This window comes from Anticarsia gemmatalis, chromosome 24 (assembly GCF_050436995.1).
Source record: "Anticarsia gemmatalis isolate Benzon Research Colony breed Stoneville strain chromosome 24, ilAntGemm2 primary, whole genome shotgun sequence".
In the NCBI taxonomy this organism is placed as follows: Eukaryota; Metazoa; Arthropoda; class Insecta; order Lepidoptera; family Erebidae; genus Anticarsia; species Anticarsia gemmatalis.
The window spans coordinates 7,582,903-7,602,036 of record NC_134768.1 but is presented as its reverse complement, the minus strand read 5'-3'; the positions used below and the strand labels follow the sequence as shown (position 1 = coordinate 7,602,036).

Below are 19,134 nucleotides of genomic sequence, written 5' to 3'. Positions count from 1 at the left end.
AGTTTATGCGATCGTGAGGTACTCAGTTTAAATCCAAGAAAGCTATTATTTGTTTCTTAGAGTTATGGAATTAGAAAAAACTTTATTGTTTATTCCATTACCACTTGCGACTGCAAGGTTTGGTTCAGAATATTTCTAGAGAACATACCGTACAACGGATTACCATACTTACCACTATACGAAACAAATATAGATTTGCAACAATTTACAAATTTGTTAACAGTGAGTATTTTACAGAAAACGCCTTATAAGAGGTAAGCAGTGAGTTGCTCATGATTTAAAATCAGGCGCTTCAAACCTTTGCTTCAAATTCGCACTCTCTCTCTCTCTCTCTCTCTCTTCCATGCTATGAATCCCATATGGTAGTGGGGTCAGCCTTCCTGGTCTTTCCCCTCCCCTACTTCGCTCTGTCCTCGACAATAATATTAATATTATTGTAACGCATACAGCTTAATAATATCTGTACTATTTTTTTGTGTTCAACCGTAACAACAACCAATTTGCCGTAGCAATATTCATATAATCTAGTATTGCAATAGTTGGAGAATCAGGGTCAAACATGAGATATATAGGTTCTTACTTCATCAAAATTTCGTATTTTACCGAGTCCAATATACTAAGCAATTAATAAAAAAACATTCAGCATATTGCAATTAGGTGCCTTTACACAGACGCTCTTTCACGTCGTAGGATCGTACAAGATTACGCACAGGAAAGCCGGCGCGTTCTTCGCTCACGTTTTCTTCGCGCGATTGAGAGATGTTCGCGGCGCGCGCTCTTTCCTTTGATGTTTCACGCGCGAAAGAGCGTATGTGTAAAGACACTTATTGTTTAATATAATCTCAAAACCACTTCCACAAACGAAGACAAAAATCTTATTTACGAATCATTTTCATCCAAAGTTGTATCGTTTGATGATCCTTGTTCTTCATTCTCACTGACTTCAAATGCCCTTGGATCGATGGGATCGAAAGGTTTTTCATTTGAACAAACGGCGGGAAAATCGGGTCTTTTCTCGCAAATAAACGCGAAATGTTTTTCACACCACAAGTCGTTTAGTAAAGCAGTCCTGTAAATTGATCCGCAGTACTCTCCTGCCGTAGAATTATTTGGTTCTCCAGGGGAAAATTTGGCGTAACCAGCTTCCTGAAGAGTTTGACCTTAAACACAAAACACAGTTCAAACCTATTCTATTTCTTCATCACTCAAAAGGGACGCAGAACTGATGATTATATTATTCACGCTCTGATTGTAAGATATTACAGACTTCCATCTATACTAATATTATAAAGCTAAAGAGTTTGTTTGTTTGTTTGTTTGTTTGTTTGAACGCGCTAATCTCAGAAACTACTGGTCCTATTTGAAAAATTCTTTCAGTGTTAGATAGCCCATTTATCGAGGAAGGCTTTAGGCTATATAACATCACGCTACGGTCATTAGGAGCGGAGTAGCAATGAAAAATGTTACAAAAACGGGGAAAATTTTGACCCATTCTCTTAGGTGACGCAAGCGAAGTTGCGCGGGTCAGCTAGTATCATATAGAAGTTAACAACCAGCTGGCTCTGATAGCCGAATCTGAATTGGTTCGAGCTGGATCCGAGCTAATGTTAAAACTAAATTAGATTAGACTTCTATAAATAGATGTTTCATTTTAAAATATCGATATAAGATCGTATATGACTTAAACAAAATAGAATTTAGTGTCGGGATAAATCCAGCTGATCTACAAGACTTCAGAAAATAAGCAAAAAAAAAAATGTTAAAGAAAAATTACTCTCTCTCGCGACTTGACATTCAAATCCGTGGCTTTTGTATAGCATTCGCATACATTATTGGTATTATAAAAAAGGGACTGATTACCATGAATGGTTCTCCAATCACCATGTTCATCCCAATCATGGAATCCAATAAAAGCGACATCTTTCCAGAAGTTTCCAATCATTGTGTGTGCTGGGTACTTGGCGAACAGTTCACGAAGTACCTTTGCTTCTTCGTCACTGTTTATAATAGCAAGATGGCCGCCTTCAGCGGAACACGCGAAGTGAGCCCGTTTGAATTGACGAGGTACTGTGTGGAACTTGTAGCATTTGTTTGTTCTGCTGTCAAGTCGATACTCTGGAAAAACAAGTGTTAGAAATTGATACTGAAAATCGTTTGGCTACTGAAAACACACTAACTGAAGCACACTGGCTACGAGAATTTCTTCTCTTCTGATAAGGTACTACGCCTTTGTCTAGCTAGTGGCTGAGGATTTGATTTTAATTTTGAATGTGTCTGTCTTTATTTAATAAGAGTCTAGCTTTGTATGCAAAAAAATAGCAAACGTTTACTAGGGGTAATCTTTAACGATATGCACTATACATTTAATACATAAGATAAGTTTTCTGGACCTTAAGACTTTAATTCTTGAGAAAATTCAACATTATGCGGATGATCTAAGTTCCGTTACAACCATAATATCCACCATCCCTAGGGAAGTAAAGAACGGGTTATGTACCTGAACCTAAGTAGTACCTGAACCTAAATTTCAAAACGTATTTTAAAACTACTCAGCCTTCATCTTACCAGGATCTGGAGTACCACACACGTTTACTGCGTCAACTTTTTTCTTGTAACACATGAAGGGACGAGGGAAACTACAGTCCACATCAGACAGTTGGCCTAAAGAATTTATAATGAGGCAGTCTTGTTTGTCATGTGAATTGCTGGGGTTATAATCTGCCCATTCGTGAGGAACTTCATCTAGGGGTATACCTGGAAAAAGAAACAACTACTTTCACTTTGACGGCATCTGTGGCGCAGTGGTTAAGGTGGTCGCCAAGTCACATCCAGTGCGGCGGAAGGTCGTGGGTTCGATTCCCACACGAGACAAATATTTATGCGATCTACAATTAGTTGTGTCGGGTCTGGTTGTACTTTGAATACTTGGAAATATTACAAAAATAAATTTTGTTTGAATGTTACGTTTTCACGTCAGAACCACTGCACCAATTATGATAAAATTATGAATTGAGAAATATATTTATCAAGGGTCAGCTAATACAAAATATACCTTTGTGATTTAATTTAATTTATAAAATTGCATACAAACCGTCTACAGTGTAATAATTCCCTTTAGAGAACGTTGAATGAAAACCGGTAAATATTTCATGAACACCGCTATAATTTGCCATCACAGTTTTGATTTCTCTGGTCGTAGGAGATGCTAATATTGCCCCTGTAAAGAAATTATAATTATTATTTGTAACTGACATAATAAATTAACCTCTCAAGCGCCCGGCCACCGTGTCACGGTTGAATGTTCTACCCCCGTCAAGCGCCCCGCCACCGTGGTACGGCAAAACGATCTTACATTTAAAAAACGTAGAAACGAAATGCTAAAACTATGTTTATCCCTTTCAAACATATTTGACATTGAAGCTGATGAAACGAGACGACGATCTAATGCACACACTTGAATAAGTGGTTGATATAGGCCAGAGAGCATCTTAAACAACATCTGACCCAACGACATGTTCCTTTATGACCAATATTGTAAATCCTTTTTTTAACTAATTTTAAAGATTTGAGTATATTTTACAGTTGGATTTTAATGTCATTATTCATTAACTACACGATAAAACCTTTCGTCATATTATTTTTTTTGCCTAAAAATATTTTTTAGACTTTCTTCAAACACATGCCTAAAGCACACAATATTCAGATTAAACCGACTATTGTACTACCACTATCAAATATTATTTGTGGTTTATTTTTTTAACCTATAGCAAATTTTATGTAGATTTCAAATATATAAGGTATGACTAGGGTGTTAGTATTAAAATATGACGGAATCGGCGCTTAAACGCCAACCGCCAATTCAATTACGCGCGTCATTTTTGGCCCGGACGCTTAACGGTATATTTGAATTTTGACGTTGGGGCGCTAGGTCACTTGCTTTTTTCTGCCCATGGAATAGATGACAACATGGAAATGATAATAATTAATGATCATAATTGCAACCGTGCATTACCTTGAAGATGGCACATCAACCGTGCATCTTGCCACGTCAGCGGTACCACGTGGTACTTAAACCACGCTTGGGCAAAGTGCGAGTAAAAGTAGTCACATCGAAACTTTTCACCATCTGCAATACGAATAAAACATTTCTTAGAGACCGTATATTACATATATCATAAAGTCCTTCTAGCCAGTATTCGTATATTACTCGGGGGGTATCAAAGTTGAAGTCGTAGACCTCCGGGTCTCTGGGAAACGTTAAAGCCGTTGGTGTTGCGTCTGATTTCTCACTAGTGGTGTTGGTCCTACTTCCTACCAGGCTAAGAGTGCCTTGGGATGGGTATTGTGCACTTACTTGGACGCTATAAACAATGGCCGCCGTAGCCGAATATCAGCCAACAAGACAACTTTTGTTTTAGATTTACTTAAAAACGCGATAAGAGTAGCTAGCTTGTATTTATAACAAACATTACGTACCTGTAGCATAAATAAAAGTAAACACAAAAATGAAATACTTCCAAGTAGTATTCATTTTGGAAGAAACCCTAGGAACTGAACCGAAGCAAATATACCGATAATATATAAGCTTGCATAAAGATTGATAGCGATGGCAGTGGTTCTCAATATAAATTTCCCCATAAATACGAGTATTTATAATATTAAGAAATGATTGAATTTTTTGTTTGTATTATTTTTTTAAACTCTCGCGTTGCATGTTTAATGTATAATAGAGTACGAGAATTAACGCGAACACGCATTTTACCTTAAAATGCCTAACGTTTCGGCACAGGTTGCACTCGCCGTGGTCGGAGGCCGACGTTAGGCATTTTAAGGTAAAATGCGTGTGTATTATTTGTATTGGAAAATTTTCAAATTATGCGCGGAGCGATTTTCTACTTCTTCGACTTTCGGAAATAGGCTATCGACTATATTTTTATGAAAATACAAAATACGCTGTGGGAATTGAAAACTTGGTCTACCTATAATAGATAAATATAGTAAGCTATTATAAACTAGTCCCAAAAATTAAGGGATATAAAAAAAAGAATCCCAATTTTTGGGTTATTTTCAACAAGCTATAACTCCGAGGAAAATGGTCGTACAGAAAAAATAAAAAAAACAAATTGTAGCTTCAAGTGTCTAGTTTTTAGATATGAGCATGAAAATTTTTTGTCATGGCCAGGTCGGGAGAAATCCTACGAAAACTACCAAAAAAAAATTTTTCCAAATTTTTTCCCTCCTAAAAAAAGGTCCACGGGCTTCAAAAAAAATTTTTTGATTCTTTCGTTCTAAAGTTCTTTTAGAAAATTTAATCTTCTTTAATTTGCCGCATTCAAAAAGCCTGTCCGACGATTTGCCATGGAGTTATCGTCAATCAAACAAAAAAGTTATTTTTGACTTTGATATTCAATAACTCCGGAAATAATGATCGTACAGGAAATCAAAGGAGGGTTTTGAAAACTGCACAATATTCCCTATAAGAAAATGTAAACATCTTCTAAGAAAAATTTTTTTTTTGAATTGAAAACTCGGACTGAAAAAAAGACAAAAATTCGCGAAATTAAGGATATTTGGATAACTTGGTATAACTTTGGATAAAATGGATGAACGAGGGATATCGTCGGTAATTTTTCAACCTCAAAGTGTCCCCTAAAATCCCTCAAAAATTCAAAGCGCTGCGATTTTTTTTTCATTGTGCCCCGAAGCTTCAAATTCTTTGTTGTTGCAAAAATCACCATTGTGAGCAATTTTGTGATTTTTATTCATTTTTTTAATAATTTTTTTTTTGTCTCTAAAATCTTTATTTTTTCGATTAAAAAGCAAATCGCGTGCCTATGCTCACTCCACGACATCGTCGAGCCCGATTGGCTTATGTGCATGACCATCACGAGTGGGGTCGTAGACAGTGGACCAGTGTCTTATGGACTGACGAATCTCGATTTTGACTTCATGGCAGCGATAGACGATCTCTCGTTTTGCGATTTGCTTTTTAATCGAAAAAATAAAGATTTTAGAGAGAAAAAAAAAAATTATTACAAAAATGAATAAAAACCACAAAATTGCTCACAATGGTGATTTTTGCAACAACAAAGAATTTGAAGCTTCGGGGCACAATGAAAAAAAAATCGCAGCGCTTTGAATTTTTGAGGGATTTTAGGGGACACTTTGAGGTTGAAAAATTACCGACGATATCCTTCGTTCATCCATTTTATCCAAAGTTATACCAAGTTATCCAAATATCCTTAATTTCGCGAATTTTTGTCTTTTTTTCAGTCCGAGTTTTCAATTCAAAAAAAAAATTTTTCTTAGAAGATGTTTACATTTTCTTATAGGGAATATTGTGCAGTTTTCAAAACCCTCCTTTGATTTCCTGTACGATTATTATTTCCGGAGTTATTGAATATCAAAGTCAAAAATAACTTTTTTGCTTTGATTGACGATAACTCCGTGGCAAATCGTCGTACAGGCTTTTTAAATACGGCAAATTAAAGAAGATTAAATTTTCTAGAAGAACTTTAGAACGAAAGAATCAAAAAAATTTTTTTGAAGCCCGTGGGCCTTTTTTTAGGAGGGAAAAAAATTGGAAAAAATTTTTTTTGGTAGTTTTCGTAGGATTTCTCCAGACCTGGCCATGACAAAAAAATTTCATGGTCATATCTAAAAACAAGACATTTGAAGCTACAATTTGTTTTTTTTATTTTTTCTGTACGACCATTTTCCTCGGAGTTACAGCTTGTTGAAAATCACCCAAAAATTTGGATTCTTTTTTTATATCCCTTAATTTTTGGGACTAGTGTAGATGGCTTTACTAAAAGCAAGAGTTTTCTCTTCCTTATAAATAAAACACGTCAACTGAAAAACGGAACCCCTCATGTGACTTTTTAATGTTAAGATAAAAATTCAATGATAATCAATACTCTCAGTTGTAGGCTGAGATGAATAAAGTAATTCCACTTATTCGCATTTAACAGGGGACTAGGTTGAAATACTTTATAAAGATTTTTTTTGAAGTCAACTCCTGCACTAGGAATTACTCTTGTGACGTGGGGAGTTTTACAAACATACAAATAACGGACATAAAGTACAACTAGACCCAAAACAACTATTTGTCGATTGCACTAATATTTGTTCCTCGTACGAATCGAACCCACGACCTCCCGACTGGTAGTGTCGTGGCGACCACTTTAACGGCTGCGCCGCCTCTGCCTCTATTTTCAAGTATAACAGGCGTTATGCTATATTTCTTATTTCATTTCAAAATTCGCCTTTTGTACTTTATACCTGTATTTAGATTAGATTTACATAATTATATTTTATTTTAATTACTTTAGACTTACTTCATTAAAACAATGAAAGCAAAACAAATTAGTAACATAACTTATGTAACAAAATAATGACAAATAATATACTATAAATAACATATTCGAAGGTTAGTAATTTGTTCTGCCGCAACTGACGATTATAGCACTTAGATTTTCAATTTTCCTGTTTATAATTGGTCAGGGAGTCCAAATCCATTAAAACTAGCCGTTTGCGTTTCAGTTCGTTTTCAGTTATGGGTGGACGTACTATACACATTATATTATATGTAGGTATATCTCTGTTCCATTTTTTTCATTCTCCCGGGTGACACATATACCACCATTAAGAGGTTAAGCGCAGTCATGCAGATATTTGATCCCAATTTCTGTTCTCCACACCTGTCATGAATTACCCACCCCCTTCACAAGAAAAAAAATATTTTGCCAAAAATTATGGTTGGTACTCTTTTGATATTTATCGCGGCAGCGGATCCAAAGACTTAAAGTCTTTGCATCCGCTGCCGCCCACATAGAAATGATATAGTAAATTATATAGTATCCACAAGAGGGCCGTATAGCCCCCGTTCGAAAGGTTCCTTTAGGTGCCGCATGCACCGTAAGTGCAGGTCTCATAGCGTAGGTATATCCGGATAATAATCAAGAAAATTCATAATAGAAAATTTATATCAAAAAAATTACCCCAAGGAATTGCAGTTTGTTGGAAAAAGTAATCATTTAAATACGATTTTAATTATTAGGGGTTAAAGGGTAAGGTAATTAAAATACACAAAATATTTATATATGCACAATATATTTATTTGCTATAGGAACACATTATTTTCTTTTATTCAAGTCAATACAACGTGCCATTTGTACCATAATAATATGTGCTATGACGACGTCATCGGCCACAACAACAAAACGCCGCCATTTTCTTTGTGACGATTGTAGAGTGCGGCAACAATCCGCCATGTGAGGCAAGTCTATTCAAGTATGACCCTAAATGGCACGTATTTTAGAAAGATTGTGATGTAGATGATTTACGAAATACCAAAATTCTCATCAACTTGGTTTCCTGATACAGAAATGTCGCACACAGGAGGGTAGGTAGGACTCTTTTCACAGATAAAAGCGAAGTGTTTTGTACACCACAGGTCGTTCATCAATCCATTGCGATAAATGGACCCACAGTACTCTCCCTCAGTAGCATTGTTAGGTTCTCCACCAGAAAACGAGGTGAAACCAGCTTCCTGGATTGTTTGACCTGAAAGCGAAAAAAGAGGTTTATTCTACTTTATACATATATAAAAGAAAGTCGTTTAGTTACAATAAAGGTACGTATGCCTAACTCAAGAACGGCTGTACTGATTTGACTCAAAATTAGTGAAAAAGTAGCTCAGAACCAGGAGTGGACATAGGATACTTTAAATTTTTTATACATAAAAATGAATCGGTAAATGGGTTGCTAAGCGCAAAACTCAAAAACGGCTCTACCAATTCGACTTATTGTTTTTATAAAATTGTCTTTAAGACAGGGCATGGTCTTTTATGGAGAGAAACAGACAAATAAAAATGCAAAGGATACTTGTGGGTGAAACTACACGTGTCAGCTAGTTAAAATATAATTCATAAATTAAACCCATTAACATCCGTCCCACTGCTGGGCAAGGTTCTCTACCCATAATGAATGAGGGGCTGACTCAAGGCCAGCATGGTGGTCTCAAGACCTAACCCCCTTCTACATTTCGGGACATCAACGAGTTTTTGTTGTAACCATACCTTCAAGCGTCGTCCAATCAGTACTTTCTCCCCAGTTGTGGAAACCGATGAAAGCAACGTCTTTCCAGAAATTTCCAAGCATTTTTCCTCCAGGATAGCGACCGAAGATGTCACGGAGAACAGCTGATTCCTCTGCACTGTTTATAATGGCAAGATGACCGCCTTCAGCAGAACACGCGAAGTGAGCTCGCTCCCATGTTCGGGGTTTCGTGTGGAACTTGTAACATTTGTTTGTACGACTCTCGAAATGGTATTCTGTAATGAAAATTATATTTTTATGATATCAATAATGTATTATTTGATATAATATATCTTTTCAGCCAAGCGTTTTTCCAACCATGTTGGAGTCGGCTTCCAGTCTCAGCGGTGAATACCAGTTTTTGTCACAGAGCGACGGCCTATCGGGCCTCCACTACCTAGTTAACTGGTAAAGACTATTAAAGACATTCGAAAATGATATCCGGGACCCACAGTTTAACGTGCTTTCCAAAATACAGAGGACCTTGGTAAGTATACTATAGTCACCCATGCAAAGAACAACCTCGCAAGCGTAGCTTTGCCCTCAGAGGTGGATCTGTGCGGCTGTTGCTTATAAGCCACGAGCTCCTTTATATCTATCTAGACACAATTGTAAATGTATAGATAAATCTATGATTAAGATATAAATAAAGTTGTTAAGTTATTTTTACCTGAATCAGGAGTGCCGCACACACTAACATCAACAGAAGATAACTTCCTATGGCACATGTATGGGCGAGGTACATCACAGCTCACGTCTGACAATTTTCCTTCAGAGTCCATAGCGATACAACTTTCAGCGTTATTCTGATTGTCTGGTTCATTGTCAGCCCATTCATGATGGAACGATTCTAGGGGAAGACCTGAAAGATTTTTGTAAAAGCGCTCATTTAACACTATTATAACTTTCTTTCTTTTTTTAAAGACAACTCTCGCACTAAGAAATGCTCTTGTGCCGCGTGTACTTTAACAAACATACAAACAACGGACACAAGGTACAACCATGTCCGAAGCAATTATTTGTGGATCGCACAAATAATTGTTCCGTGTGGGAGAGAACCCACGACCTCCTGACGCAATGGTAGCGGCGTGGTGATCTAAACCTCTGCGCCTTGGAGACAGTCTATTAACTAGATAGGCGATAGTTGGTCTTCTACGTCTACTAGACTAGATATAATATCAGTTTAGATTCTTAAAAATGTACGTTTATACTCACCATCAATAGTATGGAAGTGTCCTTTAGAGAAAGTGGCGTGAATACCAGTAAAGATACTCTTTTTTTCACTGATTGGTGCCATCATTGTGTTTTTAATTGAAGACGAAGAGGGAGAAGCCATTATGCCACCTGCAGATAAAATGAATAAAATATATTCAGTGACATAGCCAGTGAAATTACAACTAATTACGTAGATAAAATATTTATAAAACTATCAAAGATTTTTAAACAAGTATTTTGAAAAATTGTAGAGACTTTGGCATACCTTATTTGGCGCGCATTATTGCGTCTGAAATATCAGTAGTGCGATTCTATATAGCCTGTTTCATCGGGTATCGAGAGTTTTACACTTAAAATGTACTGCAAAAATAGTCCCCATGGCACCTGCTAGTGGCGTTTGTAAGATTTTCATGCAAAATTTCTCCATAGCCAGCCGATTGGCGATAGAAGATAATAGTAAAAAATCGCGCTACAGTTTGACTTTTAGTATCAGAATGATTAAAGAAGCATTGCAGTTGTATAATTCTTTGAAATCTTACCTTCTAAATGACATTGCAGACGAGCGTCTTTCCATACTAACGGTATTTTATGGTACTTGAACCATCCCATTGGACTGTACGAGTAGTCACATCTAAATCTCAAGGCATCTGAAACATTAATAAACATAATAATATCGCGTTAAATGTTTTAATTAGGATTCAAAACAAAACAGTAATAAACAACTTTATTTTCAGAACACAATTATATTGTTATTGAATGACAGTCGTGTTAGTTACACTATTTAAAACTCAAGAACGGCTGAACCGATTTAACTGAAAATTGGTGGAGCAGTAGTTTAAAACCAGGAGACGGACATAAGATACTTTATTTACTTTTATACTCAAATTATATTATTGTTTTTATAAAATTGTTTTATATGACAAGGGAAAAGTATTAATGAGAGAAAAAAATGCGTGAGCAGAGCTGCGCGGATCAGCTAGTAAATTCGAAAAGACAAACGCGGAAATCAATCGCAAGATCTCCTGGTCAGCAATCGTATGCACTTTTGAGACAGGGGTGCGTTATTCCTGTTATAAATATATTCAATTTATATAAAAAAGCAAAGCAATTAAACCGGTTTATTTTTTATAAATATGGACGACTCTTACCCAAGCATGAAGACGCCAAACAAATTATTAAAATAATACTTATATATGACTTCATTTTTTCCAAAATTTTGATGCAGCCGAAACAATGAAGACTTCCAAACTAACTATTGCTGTAAAATAATCACTTTATATAAACAGTACTTCTTTGATAGCGTTACAGTTGTTCACAACCTAAAAATATAGCAGCGTTACGCAATAGTTTTAAGGTTAGGCAAAGCTAATTTCAGGAACAACAGGTTTGTATAGGAACAATTGCTTGCTTATTTTTGAGTCTGTTTTTTAAGGAGTTGCTCGTGGCTAAGTAACAACATTCGCGAGGATCGATCTCTGAAGTCAAGCTACGCTTGCCATCATGCATATTGAGTTTCGCCGTATTTCAGAAAAATAATTAATTTGTGGGTCCCGGGCTGTAATTTTCGAAGAGCTTTGACAGTCGACATTAGTCAGAAGCTTGAATGTCTTATCAACTAGTCTTGCCGTGTTATAAACCAGGTAACTGGGTTGTCGAGGTCAGATAGGCAGTCACTCCATGTATAATACCTGCATTTAGCTGCATCCTGTGAGACTGGAAGCCGACTCCAACATAGTTGAAAGAAAGGCAAGGCTGATTTTAGTCAATTTCAATGCTAGAGGCTATAACAATATAACATCAGTGATACAGCAATAATGCTGGGAGGGGGCGCCCTAGAGGAATACATAGAAGAAATCATATCGGTGATCAAAATGGTCAGGTGCGTCTTATTACTTAACCTGTTCAAAAGTTATGCGCGTTATTCATGTTGGTGATTCATTTTTATTTGACCAGGAGTTTCGTGCCAGTTCTTCTCATTGGCCCTACCTTCCGAGCTGGCGGTAAATTCAGTGTCTGTATCATTGACTATCATAAGTGACAGCATTTGACCTAAATGAATAAAAAATAGATTTTGATTTTATAGATTTCATAAGTCAGTTTCATATATGGAAAATAAGGTAAGTTTTAAAAGGTTGAGCTGCAATACAGGAAAAAATGATTTTTGAGTAAATGAATGCATAATCCACGGGTTGAGCGCAAGATGCTAATTGGGGATTTTTGTTTGATAACTTATCTAAAAACTATGTTTTTCAAAATGTATGCGGTATCCTGTTTCGATATTTGATATAAATAATTACTATGTTTTGCCAGACCTAACCTGATTGCATTTATCTCGGGATTTTACAAACATTAGCTAACGTCTGTTCGCATTTCAGCAGATTTTTATGCAATTAAGATAACATTGAAACCACGTACCGTTCTGTATGTGCCGCAAGACACATGTAAGGGATCCGATTCCCAAATAGAACAAATGTTTTAATTAGCTTAGTTCGTATTTTTGGTCTGTATGTTTCTTAATGCATTCTTGGAACGGTAGTCATAAGTTCAAGATAATAATACTTAATAGACAACCGAGCTTTGGACGTTAGTATGAGAAACTCATCCATGCCCCCAGAAGAAACGAATTTTCATCAAGTTTTGCCACGAGGTCTGAACATTCACCTCTCACGCAGGCCGAAAATTCGAACCCAAGGCGATACACAAACGACATATTATGTTTGAGCAAAAGTAATAATAAGAACTTGTTATAATGGTAAAGGAAAACACCTTGGAAAAATGAGAGATATTTAACATAATCCTTGAAGATATGTAAAGTCTTTAACCTGCATTGACCAACCCTGGTCCACAAAAATCTTTTACTCCTCCTCGGTAGAAACATACCCAGGAGTGGGACAGTAACGGGTGAAGTCGCGCTGCCGGCTGGTTGCTTACTTCGGAATAATAACTTCCGATTTATTATTTATGAAATATTAGGTTGGGGAAAAAGTGTTTCCGCATTATAGTATGTATGAACTTGTTATAAAATCTTTTCTCTATACAAAAAAGCTCGATATTTGGGTACCTCACGAGCTCACTGAAAGAAACCTAATGAACAGTGTACTCATTTGTGGTTCTTGAAGCCAAAGAGATTTTATTACAAGTTCATACATACTATAACGCGAAAAGATTTTTTCCCCGACCTAACATTATGGGTAATTTTAATAAAACAACATGGTATGTTTAAAGTTTTTATTAGTACATTTTACAAGAATTGTACATGTCCTAAAGAAAAACTACTTCAGAAAAAATCTCTCACAGAGGTACTTTGAAATGTAAAAAACTGAAAATTGTGGTTGTTGGAGGAAACATAATATGAGGGTAGATGAACATACGCCTTTGTAAAAGAGACCGAATTATTTAACTTATCCTTTAAAGTCGACGTGGATTATACACATTAATATCGACGACCGGTGGATATTTTGGATCCTTCTCACAAATAAATGCAATATATTTCTGACACGGATAATCGTTCAGTAATCCATTGCGATCAATTGTTCCACAGTTAGCTTGTGTCAGTGACGAAAGGGAAGGTTGCCCCGTGGCAAACGATGCAAAGCCTGCTTCCTTAATTGATTGACCTGGAGAAAATAAATAGATTCAATTTTTTGACACCAAATTTACCTGCTATTTCGCGTTATAAATGTCAAAATGTAAATAGCTGCTAATATAACGATGGATGTAGAAATAAAAATGGTGTAGAAAATGAACACCCCTAAAAATATTAATATTAATTTTGCATACACACAATATTTATTTCTGTGTTGACACATATTTTATTATTTAAGTTGGCACCTTCCACGAAGTGGTCGACGTTTCGATCCCGTGGCAACACACCAATTATGTTTCAAAGTTATGTGTATGTTATAAATAATTATCACTTGCTTTAACGGTGAAGGAAAACATCGTGATGAAATCTTGCCCGCCTAAAATTTGTTCAATACATTTATTGAGGGCATGCATAGTCCCAACCCGCCCTTGGCCAGTGCGGCGGACTCCAGGCCTAACCCCTCCCTCGTTTGTCAGGAGACTTTTGCCGAGAAGTAGGACAATAATGGGTTTAAAAAAAAGTAAATCTACATAAATATCTTATGAAATATTAATGAATTATAAAAATGATTACCGTGCATAGTTCTCCAGTCGTCTGGTTCACCCCAGTCAGTCACACCGACAAAAGCGCGATGTTTGTCAAAGTTTCCAATCATATCTCCTGGTTGATTCTTACCGAAGAGCTCAGCGAGAACTTGTGATTCTAAACCACTGTTAATGACGACAAGATGGCCGCCTTCAGCAGAACACGCGAAGTTAGCTCGCTCAAACGTACGAGGTACCTTGTGGAACTTATAACATGATTGAGTGCGATTCTCGTAGCGATATTCTGAAAAGTAAACAAGTGTTGACAAAAGCCGACTTTATAAAGTACTGGGCCTGAAGGTGAGTTTGTGTGCAAAAGATCTTCTTATCTTATCGTATGGTTAGAGGTCAACCTAGTGTCAAACTTGTTCAAACCGCATACATTCCAAATTTCACCTTTCTACGCTCAGTAACGGAAGAGGTTTATGTTTATAGATTGGCTGTTATTTTATCCATTACATATGTTATCCGACACTCATATTATATGAGCTATGAAAATGGCGTTATACTTTACCTGGATCCGGCGTTCCGCAAGCATTGACATCTACATTAGTATATTTTCTATAGCACATGTAATGCCGACGTACATTACAGTTCACGTCCGATAATTTTCCCTCAGCGTCCATGGCGAGACAATATTCAGCGCCATTCACGTTGTCTGGTTCATTCTTAGCCCATTGATGCCAAAATGAGGATTGAGAGAGGGGAATACCTGTAAATAATTGAATTTATTAGCAATTTTAACCCCTCCTTGAAATCCCTCCCTGGACTGCCACCGTGGCGCAGTGGTTTAGGTCGCCACGCCCCTACCATTGCGTCGGGAGGTTATGGGTTCGATCAAATAACGGGCACGAAGTACAACCAGACCCAAAACTACTAAGAATTGCATAAATATTGGCTCATTGTTTTCAGTATTCGGTACAAGACCTGTGCTAAACTATAGAACAATATTGTGTTCAAAACAAGTGCTATCAATTAGTATAATCCTATAGAAACACGTCAAATTGAGAAGCATTCTTAATATTATGTTTCCAAAGTACATTTTAACAATATTTAACCAACTTTGCAAAATTATACAACACTGTACTCACCATCGACTGTATGGTAGTTCCCATCAGAGAAGGGAGAATGGATTCCAGTAAAGATTTTCTGTCCTGGAACTATAATATATTCCCGCATTGTTTTTAAAATGTCGTGTGTAGTAGGAGAAGCCAATACAGCGCCTGTTGAGAAAATAGTAGCAACTTGAGTTATATCCGTAGAAATAAATATTTAAGGCGTCACTGCTTTGGTCACATTGCGGTCTAGCGGTCAGAGTTCTGCGTTCTGCGTCCTGCGGCGACTGTACATTAGCACGATTTCTTGCCCATACCTTTTACTAGTAAAACCAACATTATAAAAAAGTTAAGAAAATCTGATCAGCGCTCCTAATTGTTAGTTAATTTGTATTAACTTTTATCTGTTCTATAATTTATACCTTATTTTTATTGTATCTACTTTTCGTGCTATATTTATTTATATTCGTGCCATTTTTATACCTCCTTGCTTCTGTAATATACTGTGAATACTACAATATCTTTTCTTTAACCTACACACCGTGAACACACGTAAATAAATATAGTGATAGCTCTTAATAGAAGTTTTGATCCTATCGCTAAATAAGTACTGTTTGAAATCTAACCTTCAAATTGACATTGTAGCCGTGCGTTCTTCCAAGTTGCTGGTATTTCATGATACTTAAAGTATCCATGCGGCGTAAACACGTAGTCGATTCTAAATGACACAGCATCTGAAATACACGATAACATTAATAGTCCTCCCTAAAATTATATACAGACCTACATTAAAAATGAGCTAGTGCGAGTTGGCTTCGCGCACGAAAGGTTCCGTACCAAAAAATACCAAATACCAAAAACACGTTTATTGTAACTATAGACCCCACTTTATACTGTTTTTTATTTTTAGTGTTTGTTGTTATAATGGCAATGGAAATACATCAATTGTGAAAACTTGAGCTTTCTAGGTATCAGGGTTTATGAGATACAGCCTGGAGACCGACAGACAGCGGAGGCTCAGTAATAGGGTCCCGTTTTACCTTTTGGGACGGAACCCTAAAAACTGAACTAGTTTTCGCATATTATTTTATTGTCTGAACTGCTTCTGCGGTGCGGTCAGTAGCATAATAATATGCGACTGACGCGCAGAAGTCTGATTATGAATCCTGGGTCGGGACAAAAAATATTTTTTGAATTATGTGTAATGATTTTTCAGGGATTGCCCAGAGTTAATAAGTTGAGGACGTAGACCTCCGTTCTTCGGAGAGCGCGTAAACAGTCGGTCCTGCGCCTGACATCTTACTGGTCGTGACAGTTATCTTTCTTGACAGTTCGAACCCAAGGCAACACATCAATGACTTTTCGAAGTTATGTGTGCATGATAACTTGTTCCAACGGTGAAAGAAAACATCGTGGTCCAACCTTGTATGACTGGGAATTCTTTCGAAGATTTGACTTAAAGAACTGGCCAGCAGTGGAACATTAATAGGTTTAGGGTACATAATAATAATGCCCCTGCCGATCCGGCTACGGCGGTCAGTTTCATTGAAACTGGCCAATGATGCAGGACTTTGTTTATAGTGCCCAAGTGTGTGCACAATACACAGGTACACTCTCTATTCCTTCACTCTCATAATCCGGTGGGACGGAAAACCGACACGACCAGTGAGAGGTCAGGGTACAATATATTATTATTATAACATAACTTACCTATGGACGATGCCGCCAAGCAGAGTATCAAAGCAATGTATAACGACTTCATAACTAATCATTGACGATTGATCAGTTCAACGACAAAACTTCGACTACCCGTAGTCCTTTAGTCAAATATCTTTTTATAGTTTTTGTGTACAGGATAATCTATTATTGTCACAGTCATTAATTAGGATAATTTTAGTATAATTTAATTAATTGCAGTCTAAAAATAATATAGGTAACATTGAGGTTTGGTTTGTTGCATGAGGTAAAAACCCAGACATGTCTGCTGCTACTCTGATGATGATTACAAAGCTCAATTCACACCGGAACAGATGATGCGGCAATAACCGGCAGGTAAGGCCGCCCCGTAGGGGGGTTAGCCGCGCATGGCGTGCGACTTGCGGTCCTAGCATGTAGCGGTTATCCCGTCATACGTCTTCGCGGAAGCGGTTGGACACTCGTCAGGTTTTTAGTGGGCTCCACTGCGGACCAAATACCCCGTTATCTCAGTCCCAGCGTGGCTGTCTTCTAGCCGGTGCGGTGAGGCATAAGGACTTCCCTGAAGAAAAGGATACGAGGCCGTAGGAGAAGTTGCGTGAGAAGTTGGTCGTACCGTGATGATATATTATATAGCCTATAGCCTTCCTCGATAAATGGTCTATTTAACACTGAAATAATTTTTCAAATCGGATCAGTAGTTCCTGAGATTAGCGCGTTCAAACAAACAAACAAACAAACTTTTCAGCTTTATAATATTAGTATAGATTATCCTGCTGCATTAATATATGAATATAAAATTAGAAATGCAATTTCAACCATTTCATATTCATATTCTTATTTTAGATTTGTGTTTGCTTATCCTGTCGATCGATATTATGAATACTATAGGTAAGTAAATAGGATAAAAAAAGAAAACTACGCTCTACGGAAAAAATTTTCTTAACATTTTATTTCAACAAACCTTATAATAATACTTTATATTAGTATTATTATAAGGCTTTTGCCTCCGACTTTCTTCACATTAAAAATTATCGGGGACGAAAGTATGCTATGTTTTTTTAACCCATTATTGTCCCACTGCAGGGCAAGGGTCTCCACTCTTCTCCCAAACGAGGGGGAGGGGTTAGGCCTTGAGTCCACCACGCACGTCCACCGTTGCATTGACATGCCGTCAATAAATGTGTTAATCCAGGTTAAAACCTCTGAATAATGTACCAAATTTCGCAATGCTTCTTAGTGTTTAAAATAGTAAAGGATCAACAGTGTTGGAAGAGTCAGCGAGCTACGAGCAAAAAAGTTCTCAATATCATAAGATCTGACATGAAAAGCCGTTCAAATTTTTTGTAAAAATTATGTAACCGATATCAATTCGAACACCCAAACATAAACAGGTTAAATTAGTAATGAAAGTTGTTCACAAAGTCAAAATTACTTGTGGAATTTACTACCAATTTTTCGTATTATTTTTTATTACAGAATAAGAAAACTGGCACAATAGCTAAAACCTTTTTATTCTAGGTACATACCTCTTACAATTGTTTAAAGAAACGAAAAGTTTTGAACAAACGTTAACTTAATTTAATACATGGCTCCAATCCAATTTTCAATTTGCTTGACAATTTAATATAACTCTTACTAATTCGATATCTGATGCCAAATGTTCTTGCCAGTTCGGCATTTTATTAAAGATCCATCTGCAGTTTTTTAAATATTGACAATTTGGATCAAAAAAGTGATGCAAATGCATTTTGTTCGACAATATTCGAGTCAATCAGACAATTGGCAGGAACTTGCAAGTATTTTGCCAACTCCTAAATTATGAACTTTTATTATTTTCTATCTCATTTAGTAAGAAAATTCTGATTCACCGTGTTTTATTCGTCAATAAAAGATTATT

The 19,134-nt window shown here is 36.6% G+C and overlaps 2 protein-coding genes across 2 annotated transcripts; both read right to left on the bottom strand.

Annotated features, from left to right (window-relative positions):
* Positions 1–642: 642 nt before the first annotated feature.
* Positions 643–4,607, bottom strand: LOC142983722 (uncharacterized). Its single transcript, XM_076130737.1, has 6 exons — positions 4,477–4,607; positions 4,013–4,126; positions 3,092–3,217; positions 2,566–2,754; positions 1,861–2,115; positions 643–1,160 (listed from the first exon to the last, which is right to left on the bottom strand). The coding sequence occupies exons 1-6, from the start codon at positions 4,529–4,531 to the stop codon at positions 880–882; spliced, it is 1,020 nt and encodes a 339-aa protein (XP_075986852.1). The 5' UTR covers positions 4,532–4,607; the 3' UTR covers positions 643–879.
* A 3,498-nt stretch (positions 4,608–8,105) lies between these two features.
* Positions 8,106–17,350, bottom strand: LOC142983402 (macrophage mannose receptor 1-like). Its single transcript, XM_076130238.1, has 12 exons — positions 17,250–17,350; positions 16,166–16,273; positions 15,576–15,707; positions 14,999–15,196; positions 14,474–14,728; positions 13,726–13,931; positions 11,463–11,562; positions 10,854–10,961; positions 10,315–10,443; positions 9,770–9,961; positions 9,081–9,335; positions 8,106–8,565 (listed from the first exon to the last, which is right to left on the bottom strand). Exons 1-12 carry the CDS (start codon positions 17,299–17,301, stop codon positions 8,342–8,344), a joined length of 1,959 nt encoding a protein of 652 aa, XP_075986353.1. The 5' UTR covers positions 17,302–17,350; the 3' UTR covers positions 8,106–8,341.
* Positions 17,351–19,134: the final 1,784 nt, after the last annotated feature.